Genomic DNA, 18,651 nt, shown 5'->3' with positions numbered 1-18,651 from the left:
TAAGAATAGAAGCATTTTCAGATTAAAAATAATTTAGTGCTTAAGAGTCTCATTTTTGTAACATGTACTTGTATGGACTTGTTACGCTGACCGAATGAGAGGTGTGGTGCATCTATGTGTGTGTATATGTATATCTATATATGTACATATATATGTATATGTGTATATATGTATAGCTGTTTTCTGACAGGAGGGAGTGAAAGGGGGTCGTGTGGGTGGTACTGGAATAACCTTTATCTATGTAAACGAGCTAGAAAATTTTTTACTTTGCTCCAAATTCAGTTTCAGTGCTCCTTGCCTCACTCCAGTTTGGTAATGAAGATGAGAAGCTAACGAGTTTTTTGTGCAGTTTCTCATTTGTTGTGCTTCATAACCTTGTTGTCAGGGGAGCCTTTTCCTTGTGCACGTGCACTGAATTTGTTGAGTCCCAAAAGCACGGATCTCCTGCACCTGGGCAGAGTGCTGCAGCACGTGTACTCTAGATCTGCTTCCCAGGAATGCTGCATTTATCATGTATTTCATGCACAGCATGCAAGTGCACATTTCCATATGGTAAATCCATGCTCTTTACTGCATCTGAAGGTAAAAACATCTGGAAGCAGATGGGTACCACCAGAACAACTCATGTGACCTATTCTTACTGTCTTTCATAAGCGTTTTGCAGAAGTAGGCAACAACACTCTGGTGGGGACGAATTCTTCTGGTGGATGGAGCCCACTTGTAGCTACCTTCTTGCCCAAGAGCTGTCTGGTCCTTCCCTCCTCCTCTCATCACCTTCACTGACTGCAGTGTCAGTTCTGTCTTTGGGACAGACGCTGGGGAAGAGGCCAGGGTGGGATATCTCTAGGGAAGATGGTGACCAAACGTGGGCTGTTGCTGTGAGAACTGTTAATTTAGTTTGCTCACGTCTGAGAAGCTCTTGAGAACAGGGTGACTGGAAGGAGGCTGCTTACAAGCTAAAATCATCCTGGAGGGTTTGCTGAAACCTGTAGACTGTTGGTTAGAAATCCTTGTTTTAAGCAGGAGTCTTTCTCTCTATGTATGTTTATGCAAAATAATTCCTTGTCTGGCAAGGATTGCTTGTTGCACCGTTTACTACACTATTGCCTGTTGTTTGATTTCTCCTTCACCCATATTTGACCTTTTTCCTGGTATTTGGGTTACTGCTGGTTTTTCTTGGTTCAGTTGATACTTGTCTCTATTTTAGGTCTGATGTGTATCTCTTATTTTTTTTTTATCCTAGTGTTTTCAGTTTTATAGCTCTTTTCTGTTACATCAAAAGTCAACAGTTTGATTAAGTTCCAACTGTTGTAGCATATGTAGTCTGGCTTCATTATCTCCTGTTGCCTTAAACTGTAATCTCTAAAAAAACTTACCAACAAGCATGCCAAATGTGCATGAGGGGTTGAACGATGTAGATCTGTGGGTGTTATTTTGATTTTGATGCACTGAAAATACCCCTTTGGTGTATAGGGATTAGCAAATAGGGTTTGCGTGAGCATGCTGGTGCCGACGGGTCAGGTGTGTGCTCTTGACTTGTCAACCCGAGCTCCTCAGACAGTCACCGGAGATCTGCTCTGTGTAATCAGGAGAGTTTTTAAGGAGGAGCCATCTCATCTCATCTCACTGTGCCTACCTGCTCTAGACAAACGAATTATGTGACAGCTCCACTGAATATTGGCTATGTATGTGTATGCACACGTGAGCATACGTACATGCTGTGCTGAGTATGAAGGGAGTAGCTTGTGTGACTACAGGGGCTGAGCATGTAAAGTTAGGTAAGATGAATCCCACCCAAACATTCGACATTTTTAGTTAAAGCTTTGTCAATCCTCTGCCAGGTCCAGACGACACAGGAGGCAGTCTTTGCCTGCTGGCCCTGCTCAGAACCTTCACTCTGATTTTTGCTGCTTGCTTTATCTACTGCTGCCATTAAAGACTCTGCATTGCGTCAGGACTGGTCTGTGAGTCTTGAGCTCAGCTTCTTGTCTTTATTTTTCTGCGACTTGCATTTATCTACTGCTGCCATTAAAGACTCTACATTGCGTCAGGACTGATCTGTGAGTCTTGAGCTCAGCTTTATTTTTCTGCGACTTGCATTTATGGTTTGGGTTGAAAATACAAGTACTATACCAGATAGGCCAGAGTGGGCCCTTAGTGCCCGAGGACATAGCATGTGCCTCACAATTCTTTTCATATGAAGAGAGAAAAAACATCAGAAGGGAAATGAGCTGCACTCATACTACGGTTTTGAGGAAGTCCTGCAAAAATCAGTTACATAATTGTTTAAGAGAGGCAGAAACAAAATTGAAAGATATTCCTCCATGCCTTTCTCTTCCACTCCCCCGCTTTTTTTAGTCCAGATGGGTTCACTGGCAATATTTATAGCACAGTCCAGAAACAGTTGCAGTGGTATAGCTGAAGGGGCAGTGTGTTGTAGCAAGAAATGGGAGTAAGTGTGGAAAGGAGTCTCTCAGGAAAGGATTGCTTCTACAGGCAGTGTTTTATGAGAACCTAGACATGGACAGTGGACAAATACTGCTGAACTAGTTATTAACACTCCAGAAAAGCGTCTGAGATTTCCCAGGCTCAAAGAAGAATATAGTAGACTTCAGAAACTGTTAAGAGGTGTGTGACAAGAGTGAGCAAAGATAAAGCTATGGAAGTGTTTCTGTGTAAGCCATGTGGCACAGAGTAAGATTATTCTGCTTGAAGAGAGAAGGCGGAAGCATGGAAAATAGAAACAGGGGCTTGAGGCTTGTTTTCATAGAATCATAGAATGGTTTGGGTTGGAAGGGACCTTGAAGACCATCTCGTTCCAACCCCCTGCCCTGGGCAGGGACACCTCCCACCAGCCCAGGTTGCTCCAAGCCCCGTCCAACCTGGCCTTGAACACCTCCAGGGATGGGGCAGCCACCGCTTCTTTGGGCAACCTGGGCCAGTGCCTCACCACGCTCACAGCGAAAAACTTCTTCCTAATATCTAATCTAAATCTCCCCTCTTCCAGTTTGAAGCCATTCCCCCTTGTCCTATCACTCCATGCCCTTGTAAAACGTCCCTCCCCAGCTCTCCTGGAGCCCCGTTAGGTACTGGAATGCTTCAATAAGGTCTCCCCGGAGCCTTCTCTTCTCCAGGTTGAACAACCCCAACTCTCCCAGCCTGTCCTCACAGCAGAGGTGCTCCAGCCCTTGGAGCATCTTTGTGGCTTCCTCTGGACCCACTCCAACAGGTCCATGTCTTTCCTATGTTGAGGGCTCCAGAGCTGGATGCAGTACTCCAAGTGGGGTCTCCCCAGAGCCAGAGGGGCAGAATCACCTCCCTTGACCTGATGGCCATACTTGTTCTGATGCAGCCAGTTTTCTCCTCTTCCAGAAGAATTAGGTGGCATCAAATAGATGTAGCAGTTGGCAAGTTTAAAACAAAAAAATTTTTTTTTCTTTGCAGTGAATAATTAACCCTTGAGACATGTTGCTGCAAGTTGATGTAGGTATAAAACTTTCTGGTTCAGACACATTCATGAGAGAAGAAATACACTCGGATCCTAAGGGTCTTAAGAGAGCAACTTGGAAGGATCAGTATATTCTTGCCCTATTCTTATGCTTTTCCCTATGTGTATAAGCCCTGTTGGGCAGGTGAGCCTGGGGTCTGACCCAGCACAGCTGCTGTTTTCTTCAGGGGAAAAAAATAGCTGCTGGCAATTGCATGTTGTTCTGCTATCTACACTAACAGAGCTGTTCAAACAAATGTTTTAAGTTGGTAGTACACCAGCAGTCTGGTCATTAATCTTTGTCAATATTTGGTTTAGTAAATAATTTTTACATTTGGCTACATTTGGGTTTATGTGCCCTGGAGAATTCTGTTGATTGATGGAAGTGATGGATGCTTACAGAAACAGTTCTAAGTTCATGATGGAATAACAGTGAAGCATTCTACATAACTGTTTTTGTGCTGCTGCTTCATGTTTCCTCAACTTGCATGAAGATTAATTTGAGGCCAAGAGTTGCTTTTTGATTTTTTTCTAAGTAGCAGATGGACCTCTTTGTAAGATTGCTTCTCCTACTGTGCGCGCGTGTGTGTGTGTATTGGTAGACAAAACCTCTAAAAACTTAGTTTCCTGGCAAATTGAATGTGTAGAGATTCATGCTGGTTGTTGAATAACATGATAATCCTGATAGTCTCATTCTGTCTTGGGTTAAGAACGAGTTTAGTGATCTGAGTTAACCATGGAGTGTTTTTGGCTCAGTTCAGAGTTGTGTATGTCTCTAGTTAGAGACACAACTGTTTTCTTGCCGCTTCCCTTTTCTCCTACGCTTGCTAAGGTCCCACTGGCAATCGGGAGTTTGCACTTGGATAAGCTAGAAACTGCAGAGGGATTTTTCAAGATCCTATCCTTAGATCTAGCAAGAGGCAAAATTTTTCTAAGAGATTGAATTGTTTGGATTTTGTCTTCCTCGTTCATTCTTTCTCAGCAGGGTTGGAAGCTGGTCGCATGGGGATGGTGGCAGTGTGTGTGTGTTTAGGATTTTTTAAAATTAATTTTATAGACATTCATTGTAAAGCTGAACTCTCCAAAATAAAATAATCTATTTGCACGGTGTGCTCTGATAGCATAATCAAGCATCTCTTAATGAATGCTGCCACACGTATGGAACAGTAAAGACTTTCCCCCCCCTCGTAAAATAAGTAAAACATAGTGTTTGGTTACATTAAATATGCACAATTCCTTACTGAGGAACTTGAAATGCTGTAGTTTAGTGACATGAAAAAATATGCAATAAGGAAGACATGTATGTCTTCCTTAAGCATGAAGCAGGCTGAGGAAGGACCTTGCACAACCCTCTTGCTTTTCTAGAACAGTTTTTAAACGTTTCCATAGTTATTTTGTTCGCTTTGTCCTCATTGCTTTGTTTTTACCTACACCTGGAGTTTTAAAACTTGCGGGTCTGTGCAGCTCTGTTGGGGTTCTGTAGTCAGAACTGTAGGGTAAAGTATCTGTAGCAGCTGTAGGCTTTACCGTTGTACATTTCTCTGCTCCTTTCAGCTGATGTGTATCTGCCATTGACTCTGGTGCTGTGATTGCACTTTTATGTTGACTGGCAGAATTAATTTAGTGTCCTTTCTCATCAAGCTACTGAGGCACATTTTGTGTCCCCAGAGATTAAGATATGACAAATGACAAATGTTTTTGACACCTGTATGCTTTCTGGTCTCTTCCCTGCTATTACACATAGTAACGCCTGTGTGCTACATCTGCATATGAGTGATTATAAAAATATCTCCTGGCTACTTATAGTTCTGAGCGCGGTTTGAAACTGTGACTCAGCTTCATGTACTGTGATTCAGTCGGCTTATTGACTCCCAAAGACAGTAAGACCAACTTCTGTATATTATTTTTATTTACCAAGTATTCCTCACTGCATTCTGTCTTCCTGAACTATGTATAATGTTTCTGAAAGACTGATACATTACTTTGGCCTTTATAAATACTGAGATGTGCACTATGCAATATAAATTCCATTTTTATCCCGAAGTGTTTCTGCTCATCAGTTTCTGGGAATATATGTTGGTCATTCTGAACAGAATCATAGTGTTTGTTTTTTCAACACAGTTTTGAAACTGGATAAATACTGCAAGTAGAGTTTTGAGGAATTACAGTAATTTCAATTTGAACCTGTATAATTCTACAGTTACAATACCAGAAAACAATGCATATAATTCTGTTCTCTAACAATATTTGTTCTGTCTCCACCCTGAGAGAAGGTGTATAGATTTCTGAATTTGTACACATGTATAATTATGCAAAATAAATGCTCAGTTATAAAATTATATTCTGAAAAGAATGTCATTTGCCTTTAATAAAGCACTTTTTAAGAGTCTCTGATAAGTATTCTTTTTTTCTTGACAGTCTGTGGTGGACGACTGGATTGAATCATATAAACAAGACAGGGACATAGCACTTCTGGATTTAATCAACTTCTTTATCCAGTGTTCAGGATGTCGAGGTACAGAACGTTGGAAACGAGTTGTATAGAATAAATCTGACAGTCATACAAACGTGTGTGTTAGTGCAAATGCTGGTAAAGATGTGGGAGGCACATGGATTGGTACTCCTCGTATGCATGGTTTATATAGAAATATTGTCTACATTCAAGAGTAATTTATTTAAAGCTTGTTTGTCAAGGGCCTACCCTTTCTTTTTCTCACTTTCCTGTCATCATCCTAAAGTGTACAAATCCTCACAGAGACACTCTACTCGTCAGCAAAAGGAGACAAAAGATCTGTTAATCAAGGTAGGCGTATCTTTACTTCCCCTTTCTGTTTCTTCCCAATTTTTTTAATTACAAGAATTAGTAGGTGTAGCTATACCTTAACTTTGCTATTTTTTCTTTCTTTTTAGGAAAACGAGGGGTTTTTTCAACTGAAGAGGAATGAGTTGGGCTTCAGTTGACTTTGATTAGCATGAAAGATTTCTTCTGGATGAAGCACCAATCTTATTTCTTCCTCTGTAATACTTTATCAAGTCAGCAGCAAGCGGTCTGCCTTGTATACCCTATTTAAGCAGTCTCCATTACCAGGCACACGGCAGTCAGTCTTTCCAGCTTTCTGTTGCCACGCTCTACCTTCTAATGAATTTTTAATGCGTTGTCTTTTTTCAGTTAACTCAGCCTTGAAAAGAAAGACAGACAGAGCTCTACTCTCCCTGTAGCTCCCAGAACCAAACTATTTACTGTTTCCTGATGCTTCCTATGTTTTGCTTTAAGTAGAATTTAAAATAACCTACAATTCACAAATTCTTCTTCATCGTTTTATAACTGATATGGGAATATATCTTTAGATATCATATGATCTGGGTAGAAGTCCCTTTTCTTCCTTCTTAAGTCTAAGGTGAAGTCCCAACAAATATGAGCCGTCAGGAGCTTCAGCAATCCTTTTTCCATAGCTTAAGGAAATAAACTTATCTTGTGGATGATAGGAAAGGCTGAAGCTGTGGAAGTGTTCTGTGAAAGGGTTGAAGCTTAGGGTTTAGATCACCAGCCTGTGTCAATGTCTGTACTGTTCACACAAATTCCCTGAAGTATTTTTCAGACTTGTTTGGCAGCTTATGTGAAAGTAGTTGTATTCTGTTTGCTTTTTTAAAACACTTTCCTAAAGGTGTATATGAAAAACAAAAAAAACAACCTACAAGCTTCTTTCGAAGAATTTGGGCAGCATTAAACCAAAGGGATCCTTGGCCATATGTTTTTATTCTTGTTGATGCAAGCTTTTGGTGGAGGCATGTCATAAATATATCTTTACTCCCCTGCTGCTCTCTAATTTCTACTTCCTTTCTTTCTCCTTGTTAGGGAAAGCAGCACTCTCATAATCTCAGAAGATCCATATTTTTTAAATCTCTTGTTACTGAGTGATGCAGGCTGAATGCCCACTCTCAACCATATGCTGCTGAAGCAATTGCTTCCCAGAAAAGCTTCCCGTTATTGGCTGTGAAGCTGCAGTGCTTCAAGTGGCTGATGTCATTTACTACTTTTCTTTTTTTTTTTTTAAATGGTGACGTTCTATCCATTTTCAGTATTCTGCTTTGTACCCTCAGCAATATCTCTCTGGTGACTTTGCTTTAGTGACCTTCTGGTCCCAAACAGCAATGACAGGGGAAAGGAAGCAAAAATGACTTATCCCCTGTATAGTGTGTTTGGGGGATTTATTTCTCTATGGAAATTTTTGCAGTGGGTACAGTAACAGCTGTAAACAGGGTTAAAATCCCCACAAACAGTTCTGTTCGTTCCAATTTCCAGTAGCACGTCTGTTTTCTAGCATAAGTAAAAACTTTATCAGAAAAGAGTGGATTTTATCAATAGTTCACTTAAGGTGATACTAAGCTGTCCTTAATAGAAATGAGGTATGGAAATCTGGGGATTTTCTGTAGCTTATGAAGAAGACCAAGTTTCTGTTTCATGGGGAGGTGATATGCTCTATTGTGACATTTTTATTTCCCTTTAAAGGTTTTGTTGACATTCTTGTTTGTTTCCATTGCTGATAAATAACAACTCCTCGTGAATCTCAATGGCTGCTTTATCTTCCTTAATATTCCCGAACTTTCTTCTTTTCAGTTTGCTCCACTCATTGTCTTGGATTCTCCAGCCTTCTTTCCCAATTTTGGATCTGAATGCTTACTGATAATATATCCAACTTTGCGATCATTAACCCAAAGGAGGAGGACAACTAGCTTGGGAGGAGGTTCCTCAGGAAACTTTGAAAGTGATGCTAGGTTTATAAATCTACCATCTAAATAGTGCTTAGAATTAATTGATATCTAAATATACACAAAATGCACTTAGCTTGACATTTCTTTCAAAAGTTTTAAGCAGGTGAAGAGTGTGTGCCCATTTTCTGTCTTTGATTAGAAATCATTTAGGCACCAAACTGTTTTATTTAGCAACAGTATTGATGCTGACAAAAATATCTTTCTGTTTAGAGAAACATTGATTTTTGTGTATTTATCCCATTCTCTTGGGCAGTGCACACGCTTGAATGAACCTCTTCGCATCCTCCAGCTTTGCGTAGAGATGTTCCTGAAATGAGAAGTGATCTCTTGTAAATATGAATAAGCAGGCATGCTATGTAAATTATTAATACTAAAAAATGTAAATTAATGTATTTTGCAGGCGAATATAAAAGATGTGTTCAACTTAAAATTAAATAAATAGAAACCAAATATTCAAGCACGTCTGTCCTTTGTCAACTCTTCTGAGCATCTGTTTAATCAGTTACTTTCCGTATAATGTGTTCTGGTTCATACAATAATGTCCATTAAAACATAAAAGATTTGTTTTTAGCATGACTTCAGTAATATTTCTGGGTTTTTAAAAGATCAGTTGGTATAAATGAGACGTTTGCCCCATTGAACTACCAAACGCATCTCAGTTCGATAATTAGATTTTCAGAGAAGTTAAATCCCTTTTCGTGCCATCTTTCCACTGGTTTACCTGCTTAATCTGTATGTTTGTTGCCTTTGCTGATTTTGATTACAAAGAATTGAAACAATTTCTTAAAGAATTTTTTCTTTGTCTTGCTATTTTTTTTCTTCAAGAACACCAACAAAAATCCCTGTCTTTCACTGTTTGTCTCTGTAGTCTTCTCCATGATGCTACATTGTATTTCTATGGCAGTAAAAATAGTTAACAAGGACTGATAAACTCAGCTATTCACTTTTTGTTTCCTACACTTTTAAAATGCATTGCTGCTTGTAGAGCGAGGATCTTCTATCGGATAGTACCTTAGAAAGATGAAAAAGTTAGTTTTAACATACTTTTTCTTCCTGGAAAAACAGCAAATAAATGCTATTTCTAGTGCTTGAAAAAAACAGGTTTGTTTTTTGGTAGTAGGTATTTGTTTTCCACAGTATTCACAATCTGCAAAGCAGGTGGTGTTGTATTTACCTTCTTACTTCTCTGTCAGGAACTTACTTTAGGGTTTTGCATTTTTAGATAACAGGGAACTTTTTGAATTTAGGTTGTCATAATGATAAACCGAGTTTTCAAATAACTTTCACTTGGCTGGGGGTGGAAGTGTATCCATACCACTGAGATTTCCATTTCACATGTCGTCGTTTGGTCTGTAGCGTTGTGGATACAGGCATCCTCCGCTCTTGTGGAAGAGTTGCAGATCACTGTTCAGAGCCTTCTGGCTTTTTCTGAGAGCTCTTTTCCAGTGCTTGCTGCTTTGTAGGAACATATTTTTTCTTTTTTCTTTTACCCTTACATAAAGCAGAGTGTAGTACGTTGAGATCTGTGAGCTAGTTGCAAGCAAGCTGAAATGTCTAATCAGCAATATGCGTGCCCAGGTCCCAGAAGGTTTATAACTGTGTCAGTATGATGCTGCATCTGGGCTAATTAGCTCTGCCTCTCAGACTGAGTAATTAGCTCAGGTATCATGCTCTGCTGCTATGACAACCAGGCTGTTTCCATTTCTGGAGCTCTATGGATTTAAAGCTGACTTGGGCATCTGCATTGCTGTCTGCTTTTGCCTTCTGTTATTGATATAAAACAAACAGAAAACCCCACAAGCACTCTGACCTTTCTACATTTTAAAGGCGGAGAGCCATACTTGTGGAATAAATATTTTTTTTTTTTTTTCCTAACCAGAGCAATTAGTGGTTGAAACAGCCTCTTAAAGCTGTGAAGGGCAAACCAACCCACCGAGTCCATGTAAGAAAAGCCGCTTTCTTTTGCAGGGAAAAAAGGTCTCTCACATATTTGAAGAGGAGCACTACTTGACTGCTTTCAAGTGTGTTGTGAAATTATTTCCATTCTTTCTCTCCCGTCCCTTTCCTTCCCTCTCATTTCTTTTCTGATAGGTAAGCCAGAAACCTATCAATTCTTAAGTGGATTTTCAGAAGTGGTTTGAGCACCGCACCCGCTGCCAGCCTAACCTCTAATCAGACAGCTCTGGGACACCAGTTACTGATGGAACAGAACCGGGGGAACTCCATTACCATTAAATTCTCAGCAGTGTTGTAGCCTCCTCTGGATTGTAAGGGGCTCTCATTTGACGTAGTTTTGTGATTTGGCACACTAAAACTGGGTTTTTTTGAGGAGTGGTTGGTGAAGGAGGCAAGTAGATTTCCTGTGTATGAAGTTTCTCGTATCTTACTCTCCCCCTTGAAATCTGCTCTTTAGCTTCTTGTGCGGAATTAAACCTTAATGAACAAGTGTTCAGACTGGCACGTGTCAACCTTAATTGCTGGTGGTGTTTAGGGATGGGCTAGTTTTTTTTCAGTTGTGAGTAAGCAGAAATCTGTGTATGAGCTTTTTGCCCCGTGCGTAAAGCGGGACTTCTTTATGGGTTTTTGCTTGTGAATCGGACACTTGGGTATCCGCGTTCTCTTCCAGCTTGAGCCTTGCATTTCTAGCTCTTCCTCACCTATTCTAGTAAGCTCCTCTGAAAAATTCTGTGATTGAATGGTACAACCTGAGTCAACGGGTGCAGGAGTTATGAGTTAGCTTGCTTGAATGTAGGATGCATGCCCACTTTTGATTTTTGTTAATATTCTATGCTCTTAATTAATGGCAACCTAATAGATTTCTGTTTTACCAAAGGAAATTGAAGGCTAAAAGCAGGAAAAAGCACTGTAAAGTGGCCATTCTATGGTCTGGCAAAAGAAATGAACAAACAACTGCTTGCTTTACTGTATGATAGGATTTCAGAAAGCAAATTAGCCAGGAAATAGTGTTATTTACTCTGATTAATAATGTTTTCATAGGGGATATAACACTGTAAATAGAGTAAAAAAAATAATCATGTTTTATGATTTATTTGTACACGGTTTTGTTTCGTGATGGATGGAATAATATCGCTTTATAGAGATGGATGTTATTGAGCATGGAAAGACTGCTTGATAAATATAATTTCCTGCAAATGGTCCTTTTGTAAGGAACTGCAAATTGTTAGTGAGAAATGTTGTTGGCTTTGGCATGTGTTAAAAAGCTTTGTCTCTTCAGTCATTCATGTGTTATTAAGAAATTGATATCATAAACATTTAGGATTTTGAACAAATTAGAAAATAATGTTGTTTATTGCATTGGAGCCTGTATTTTTATTAAGGGTATAAAATATGCTTTCTCAGTTTTTTCAGCAAAATCCCTTTTTAGTGTGTGAGTACAGGGGAGAAGTGGAAAAGTGGACTAATGCACAGTAAAAAAATTGATGCTTACTCACACATAATTTAAGTCATAGTAATGTCAAGGATTTATAAAATACTTCGTATGCATAGTATACAAAAATAAATATACCCCAAATACCTATATGAGGCAGTTAAAAACATGCTGTTAACCGTATTCCAAAACATGAGGGTAAGACTGAAAGAAGGAAATGACTTAATTTTAATGTAATGCGTGGTGTAGATACATCAGATCTGAACTTTGTACTTCTTATTTCTGAGCCTTGAGGTAATTTTTACAGTGTGTTTATCTTGAAGTGAAAGCTTATAAAATTCAAACTGAAAATAAGATGCAAATTATTAACTGGGTTGGGTGGAAGATAAATCAGATTACCAGACATGCATTAAATGTTTCATCAGTTCAGCTCTTTAAATGAGGACAGGTAAGGTTAAAAAGTTCATATCAAACACTTGACAATTAATATGGTTACATTAAAATCAGTTCCTTTTAAGCTTTGCATCTCCCTGACTCTTCTGGGGATGGGAAGCCTTGAAAAATTAAATAAAATAAATATTCAGATCTGAAAACGTAAAAAAGATTTTATATAGTTCATCATGTTTTATAGCCACTTGTGAAATAACGGCATCTTTTTCCCAAAAGGTGCGTCCTACTATTTTCAGAAACTAGTAGGAAAAAAAAATGCAGGAAATTGCTGACCTTTCAGTACAGGTGACGTGAATGAAGGGCACGTACTGGTCTGTGGTTTCAAAGTCTGAATGAAATCCCTGCTGTGTTGAGGTCTGACTTCAGTCCAACATTTTACCCTATGAATTGCTAACAGGAGCGACAGTAATTTAAACCAAATATTTATTTTTTTTATTACTTTCTACCTGAATATATTGAGCTATTCATGTTCAAGTATGACAGCAGACCAAAAATAAGCTGTCTTAAAATCAGCTGTTAATTTATTAATATGAATTAATATAAAGTTTCAAATAATTAATAATAAATTTATTGAAATAGTTGGCAGAACTTGTGATACTAGAATGTTTTAGAGCAAATGTATAATGTAAGGAAAGACAAATTACCTTTGAAATTACAGTCTCCAAGCAAGTTCTTCACTGCCAGATCTGTTTAACATGTTCAAATCTCTGCTGAAACTGAAGGCACTCCTTGTTAAGTATAGAACAAAGTCTCCGTTCTACTCCTGTGTACCACTGAGTAAATTCATAGCTTGTAAAATTATTTTTGGCACTGCTCATTGGAGATAAATCATGTAAGGCTATCAAATATTACTACTTGTTTTCCACCCTATTAATTTAATTACATACATATCGATTTGGAAAGTGGTACTACTCATGTGACTACAAAGTTACGATTTGAGAAGCCCCTCTCAGATCGATGGTGTTTTAATGCGACAACTTTTTTTTAAGAGAAGAGCAATAAATACCTCTTGGTGTTAATGATTCAGAGTAGTTGCTGTATTACTAGCCGGATCTGTGGCATTTCCTCTTTATGCTTAGGGGTTTTTTCTGTATAATGCAGATTTGTTACAGGAGGGACACCTCTGTACTAAGCAGATAAGAAAAAACATTACTTTGATTTTTTTTAATTTTTTTTCAGTATTGTTCTAAGAATTGTGAGCAAATTATGCCTGTATGTGAATTTGTCTCTACCTATGCATTAGATGCATTGCTGGATTATTTTTTTTGTTAGGTGATAGAGATGGTACTTTCTGCAAAGACAGAAACTAATTACGAAAAGCAATTGAGTGCCACTACATCTTAGCACTTTCTTACTGGATTACAAATAGGAAGGCTCCTCCCATCTCTAGTCTTTCCAAAGATGCAAATTCTGCTGAAGGTTGAGTCAGAGTTTTCCACACCAAGGGTAGGAATTAATTCCAAAAATGATATTTCTCTCAGCAAACACTGTAATTACGATTCTCTCTCGTTTGCATTAAGGAAGTCATAGATTTATTTTATTAAATGCAATGCTAGTACGCGCTTCAGTAATTACTTTTGAAGAGAAAAAGACAGGCATGATTAAAAAGGTCTACATCCTAATCAAAAAGCCTTATTCTCTGGCACAAGGGAAGTGGTTAAAACAAATCCAATATTTTCCTAATCTGCAAGCATTCAACAGTAGCTGGATACAGAAGAAAAAGAGCAGCTTGGGTTTGAAAGATACATCTAAATTTGGAAAAAGGAAAGTGGGGCCTTAAGTATACACAGTCCTGCTCACATTCCACTAGTAGCTGTTTCTTTCCCTCTCGGTATCAATGGGGTCATACTGCCTCAGTCATCTCTTAACCTGAACCGTGACCAGCCAAGACTTATAATATTTTACCTCTTTTTAATGGGAAGTTGTGGCGTTTTCTGGCACTGCTAGGATCAAACGCATTGCAGGGAAACTGGTGTAAATGGCCTTCACCTCTACGTTGTCGTCTTTTCCTTAATTGTGTTGAGTAAGAAGCATGGTGGAATGTTTTTGGGTACCTGGAAGGGTGGAAAAGGGGGTTGTACAAAGCTATTATCAAATTTTGTGGGACCAGTGAGGAGTGGTCTCTGCGCCCTTCTTTAAATCAGGAACTGAGAAACCCTAGCAGAGCTGAACCTGCTCCTTGGATAACCCATCAACTGAGCAGCAAGCACATTAGTAGAAATGTTTTGCACTTCTTTCTGATAACAGCAGTATCTTAAACTTCAGCTTAAGACAACTGGTACTGGTGCTCTCCACCTGTAGCATTGGGCCCTGTGTATTTGATTTCATAAAGGGATGAACTCTGGAGTCAGGAAGTTAAAACACCTTTGATTACAAAGCCTTTTCTCTCAGGAGTAGTCTGGGGAGTTTAATAGGCACCATCTGTTGTGGAAGTAAGCTTCTACAAAGTCATAACATCGTCTTTTGAGATTCCCTTAATGCAGTTTGTCAGATTTAACACAATCTCTACTTGTTTTGTTTCATCATTATTGAAATAAGTTTAACACAATCTCTACTTGTTTTGTTTATTTCATCATTATTGAAATAAATGTTCTGGATAACTTACATAAGTTGTTGTGACTTTGGAAACTGTGATAATAGGGAAGGGGCCTAGAAATACTTTTAGCAGCCTTTGGGAATGAAAACTTATTGTAGACATGTTTAATTTCACAGATATAGCCAATAGTAATGTTATTTGAAATAAACTTTTTTTTAGACTCTAGGAAATTATCAGACCCCAAAATTTACAAGGATTAAAACAAGTTTTACTTCAGATCTAATTTAGTATGACAAGAATGCATTTCCTATTGACCATGTTTATTCCCAGGACAGACTCCTGGATCAAGATTATTTAGCCAACTGTATGAATTGAACCACAAGGTAATGCGGGTAGCTCTGTGATAAGTAGTAGTGGTGATAAATTTCTAAGATGGAACCAAAAAATCACAGTGGTTTAAAAAGAATTGTTGTTATGAAGTGATTGTTCTTGAAATCTAGTAAAACCAGATAGCAAGAAGTTCTTTAAACTGTTGGAAATAAGATACCTGCCTAAAAATTAATAATCTGCTTGGATTATCAATGTGTAGAAAGAGCAGTTAATGAATACTGGAAGATTCAGAAAGACTCAATGATTTTATGTTGTATCATTTGGTGGATAGGTATCTCAAGTGAAAGGATACTAAATACATAAATGGTCACAGGAGATGTGGTGTATGAGAATAGAAGGTACATATTTGAACAGAAGGCCGCTAAGAGTTTGCACAGTTTTATTTGAAATGCAGCAAATTCTGTCGAGCATTTTTAAGGGAAGTTGTGAATATTTTTTAACTTACATGCTGCAGCTCAATCAAATTACCGTTTTATTCTAGAAATTGAGTTGAGCTTCTGTTTACACAACTATGGAGGGCTGTAAAAGGGGCAACTACAGAGTCCCTCTTACCAAAAGTTTCTCTGTCATCCAGACGCAGAACCAGGTACAGAACCAGCCAGCAGCCCTCTCCAAACAACCAAAAAACCCAAATCTACTGATGTCCTAAAAATTGTTTTGGAATTATTATCACAGATATCCAAAAAGGAGATCCTGAAATAAACTAATGCAGTAAGAATCACAACCTGATCAGATCACACTCCGGGACTTAGAAACAATTTAGGAATAAACTCATTGAACTACCAGCAAAGGTATGTAACCATCATTAAAGTCAGTTTTTCTTCCAGAGAGAGGACAGACTGGAGTTTCACAGAGGTTTAATTTGCCTCTGGGGTCAGAGGTGCAAGTAATACTTTAGAGTCCAGGAAGGTGGATAACAATAAAATTAATGAATTAAATAAGATATCTAGAAGAAAGTGGAAGAGACTACCTTCTCTCTAAAGGGGAGGCATACCGGTGCAGTGCACTGGCATCGCTTAAAATGTAAGAACAAAGTAATGTGGCAAAGCAGGTCTGCACAAAAGCTGTGGAGACAATTTTTATATGGCCAACTATTAAAAGAAGGGACTAAATTTTCATTTTGGGAGACCAAAGCTGATTAATAAGTACATCGCATGGTCTATATAGGGAAATGGAATATCCTGCAAGTGGCTAATTATGTGATTGTATAATAAGGACATTTCAGAGGGATCTAACAGTGCTGCTAAGCAGCATTATTTTTATTAAATTGAGAACTATAACTATTTTTATTAAATTGAGAATTATACATATATTTGTTGGAAATAAATAACTTTTTTCCAAATAGTTTGGCTGAGAATAGTTTTTTGGATTTCTTGGTTGTAGTGGAATTTCAATTTGTGGTGACATAAATGCATGGCAATTTTCTGTTGTGTTGATTCAAACCATTTTTTGCCCCTATTTTGATTTTCATCTTATAGTCTTCAAGTCTGATTAGTTAATTAGACATTCAAAGTGACTTTTTTTTCATTGATGAAGAGGAGGGAGGTGCATTTCAAGAAAAGAGCATCTTTGGAGGTTAACAAAGGAGTGCTGTTACTCCTGTGTTCTCACTGCCTACCTTTTAGACAGCTAGGTTTTCTCCTTATGGTGAAGACTCAAAAATCCAAAATTTAACACACTGGGTGAGGTCAGGTGTATTTCCACGGATCCTTGTAACAACTTGAGTAATTTCTTCCAGTTAGAGCTGGATTTATCCAGAGTCCCATTTTTATTTCTGAAGTTACGAACTGAAAGAAATAGCGAATCTTGACAACTGGAGCATGTGTGTTTCCCATTGAATTCATCCTGTACTAAGTGGCTGTGTGAAAAACGGTGTATTTGTTGGGACCTTCTTTGGTTCCATGGATTATTGCTCACATAACGCTTGTTTGAAGTCAGCTCAACCGCAGTCCTCAAACAGTTCCCTTTCAGACTTTTTTTGATAACCGAAAAAGGCATTGAATCCAACGCCATCCTAACTGCAGCTGTAAATCAGCCTCTCTGATCTTGTGAGCAGTTTTGGAGTTTGAAACTGTAAGCGAATGGAAAAGACAAGAGTTGCTGGGCCAGTCAAGTTGCTAAGTGACCTTTCTACTCGTAACACCAAGTCTTGTCACAAGAATTTCCTGTCTTAAGGTTTTACTTAGAGTTTAGAGCCAGCTGAGGATTGTCAGTTCTTGTGAAGCAAGCGTCAGTGGGGAATATAGTGTAAATCATTAAAATTCTTTCTTTTGAGCCTTTGAAGTCACGTTACTTCCAGTCTGCAGTGAGGTGGTTATTCTAAAACTATGGCGTAGCAAAGCAAAAATCTTAACTGATTTTCACAGCTCAAAGTAGAGAATCACATACACTAATGTATTTGCTTTTAAAGAGAGAAGAAAATAAATTCAACTGTTTTGCCTCACCAGAAATCAGAATTTTGTCCTGGTATGGCATCATTGGTAGAATATCAGCAAACCATATTCTTTTCAGGTTCAGAGGAAAGGTATAAGTTTGTTTTCATATCTTGCTTTATTATTTGGCTGGTGGGCAAGCAACCAGGGACAGAGTAGCTCTTTGCTCTGAATTATGAGAAGATCGAGTTTATGGATAGGCAACACTTTGATTTATAATTTTCCAAGCAGCTGTTGAACTGTAAGTGTTTTTAACCAATCGCCACTGAATTTGCTTCAAGAAGATGTGATCCTTTCCCATTAATATACAGAAGAAAATGTATGCCAGTCAATTCCTGGTGCTGCTGGAGGGTATTTCAGTAATAGATTGGAATTTTAAGTCCTGATTAATAAAGGAATCATAAAAGATTCAAACTGTCTTGAATTCTTTATCTGAGTTACAAAGGGCTTAATCTTAATGATAACGATGCAGAAAACCTGGAAGAGTTAGATTGCTTTTTATTCTTAATAAGATTTGTTATTAATGTAATTCTGGGGTTTTGTGGCTTTTTTTGCTGGAGGCTCTAGTCTTCTGGGCCTAGTATCAAGATAGTGGAGGTTTATAGTTGATGCAGAAGTTTGACTTACTGGTGTTGTATGCAGAATACAGCTTATTCTCCCTTATGTCATACAATGTTTCACTGTTGAATATATTTTTGACAACTTCTAACTAAATCCATGACTTAGAGTTTAATTTATGATGTGTACGTTTGGAGTTACTTGTACTTCTGTCAGAGGTACTTTTTTTTTTTAATTTATTTTAATTTTGTGGTGGTGGGAGAGTACACTTGAGCTCTAAAGATTTTTAAACACTCTGTATGTCCTGTCTGTCTGGTCTGCTTGTAGCTGCTTACAGAAGAATGTTGCAAACAGGAAAGGTACCAGCCCAGGCCCGTTATAAGCTCTTGTGAACCATTTTGTCTAATAGCAGTGAAGGATGTTCTCACTTTCAAATTTGTTTGACATCTAATTTTTAAACGCCCCCCCCCCCCCCCTTTTTTTTTTTCCTGGTTTCCATGGTAGCTTGTAACAGTAGTGGTATACTTCAGTTATATGCTGTGTAGAAAAATAATTTTAGCTCTCTGATTGTTCACTGGCTGCTTCCTTGGGATGACTTTTGAGACATAATGAATCATTCCGTATACATCTTCTCTGT

General features: G+C 38.3%; 1 protein-coding gene across 2 annotated transcripts in view; it reads left to right on the top strand.

Annotated features, from left to right (window-relative positions):
• Positions 1 to 18,651, top strand: part of STAG1 (stromal antigen 1) — a 151,121-nt gene that overhangs the window by 25,740 nt on the left and 106,730 nt on the right. For both annotated transcript variants that reach the window (XM_009887368.1, XM_009887367.1), the window contains exon 4: positions 5,906 to 6,002. In XM_009887368.1, the coding sequence (XP_009885670.1) occupies positions 5,906 to 6,002 (97 nt within the window). The remainder of the gene's footprint in view (positions 1 to 5,905; positions 6,003 to 18,651) is intronic.

The sequence above is a fragment of the Charadrius vociferus genome, unplaced genomic scaffold, assembly GCF_000708025.1.
Source record: "Charadrius vociferus isolate BGI_N301 unplaced genomic scaffold, ASM70802v2 scaffold406, whole genome shotgun sequence".
NCBI lineage: Eukaryota > Metazoa > Chordata > Aves > Charadriiformes > Charadriidae > Charadrius > Charadrius vociferus.
Note: the sequence above shows the minus strand (reverse complement) of the source record. Positions and strands in the feature narration are given on the sequence as shown.